At 58.4% G+C, this 543-nt stretch overlaps 1 protein-coding gene across 3 annotated transcripts in view; it reads left to right on the plus strand.

Moving 5' to 3' along the window:
• Positions 1-6: 6 nt before the first annotated feature.
• Positions 7-543, plus strand: part of Bap1 (BRCA1 associated protein 1) — a 38,936-nt gene continuing 38,399 nt past the window's right edge. For all 3 annotated transcript variants that reach the window (XR_002821197.1, XR_002821198.1, XM_004631662.2), the window contains exons 1-3: positions 7-87; positions 186-215; positions 317-371. Coding sequence is in view for 1 of the 3 variants with exons in the window: in XM_004631662.2 (XP_004631719.1) it covers positions 51-87; positions 186-215; positions 317-371 (122 nt within the window). In the remaining 2 variants the exon portion in view is untranslated. The remainder of the gene's footprint in view (positions 88-185; positions 216-316; positions 372-543) is intronic.

The following is a 543-nucleotide window of genomic DNA, read 5'->3' on the forward strand; positions in this document are numbered from 1 at the left end:
GTGGGTCTGTAGGGCCTGGACATGGCGCTGAGGGGCTGCCCCGCTGGAAGATGAATAAAGGCTGGCTGGAGCTGGAGAGCGACCCGGGTGAGGAGGGGCCTGGGCGGGCCAGGGGTTGGGGCGGCCGGATGAGCCGGGGACGCGCCTGATTGACCACCATCCCCTCCTCTTGTCGCCCTACCCAGGCCTCTTCACCCTCTTGGTGGAAGATTTCGGTAAGAGCCTTCTGCGCGCCGAGATGGGGCCGTGGGAGTCCGTCCTTGTGCCCTGGCAGCAGGGGCTGCCCTTTGCTACTTCTTTCGTTTCCCGATCACAGGTGTCAAAGGTGTGCAGGTGGAGGAGATCTATGACCTCCAGAGCAAATGCCAGGGGTGAGTGGCTGGGCCTGCCCTTGACGCCACAAGACTGGGGGCAGGCAAGGCAAGAGTATCCTTAAAGAGAGGCAATATCTGAAAACCCATGTCGTGATACGTCACAGAAGGATCATCCTTCCTCTGTGGGTGTCATCCTAATCCATTTTTTTTTTCTCCCTTTTTTTTTTTT

The sequence above is a fragment of the Octodon degus genome, unplaced genomic scaffold (assembly GCF_000260255.1).
Source record: "Octodon degus isolate 3935 unplaced genomic scaffold, OctDeg1.0 scaffold00043, whole genome shotgun sequence".
Lineage (NCBI taxonomy): Eukaryota > Metazoa > Chordata > Mammalia > Rodentia > Octodontidae > Octodon > Octodon degus.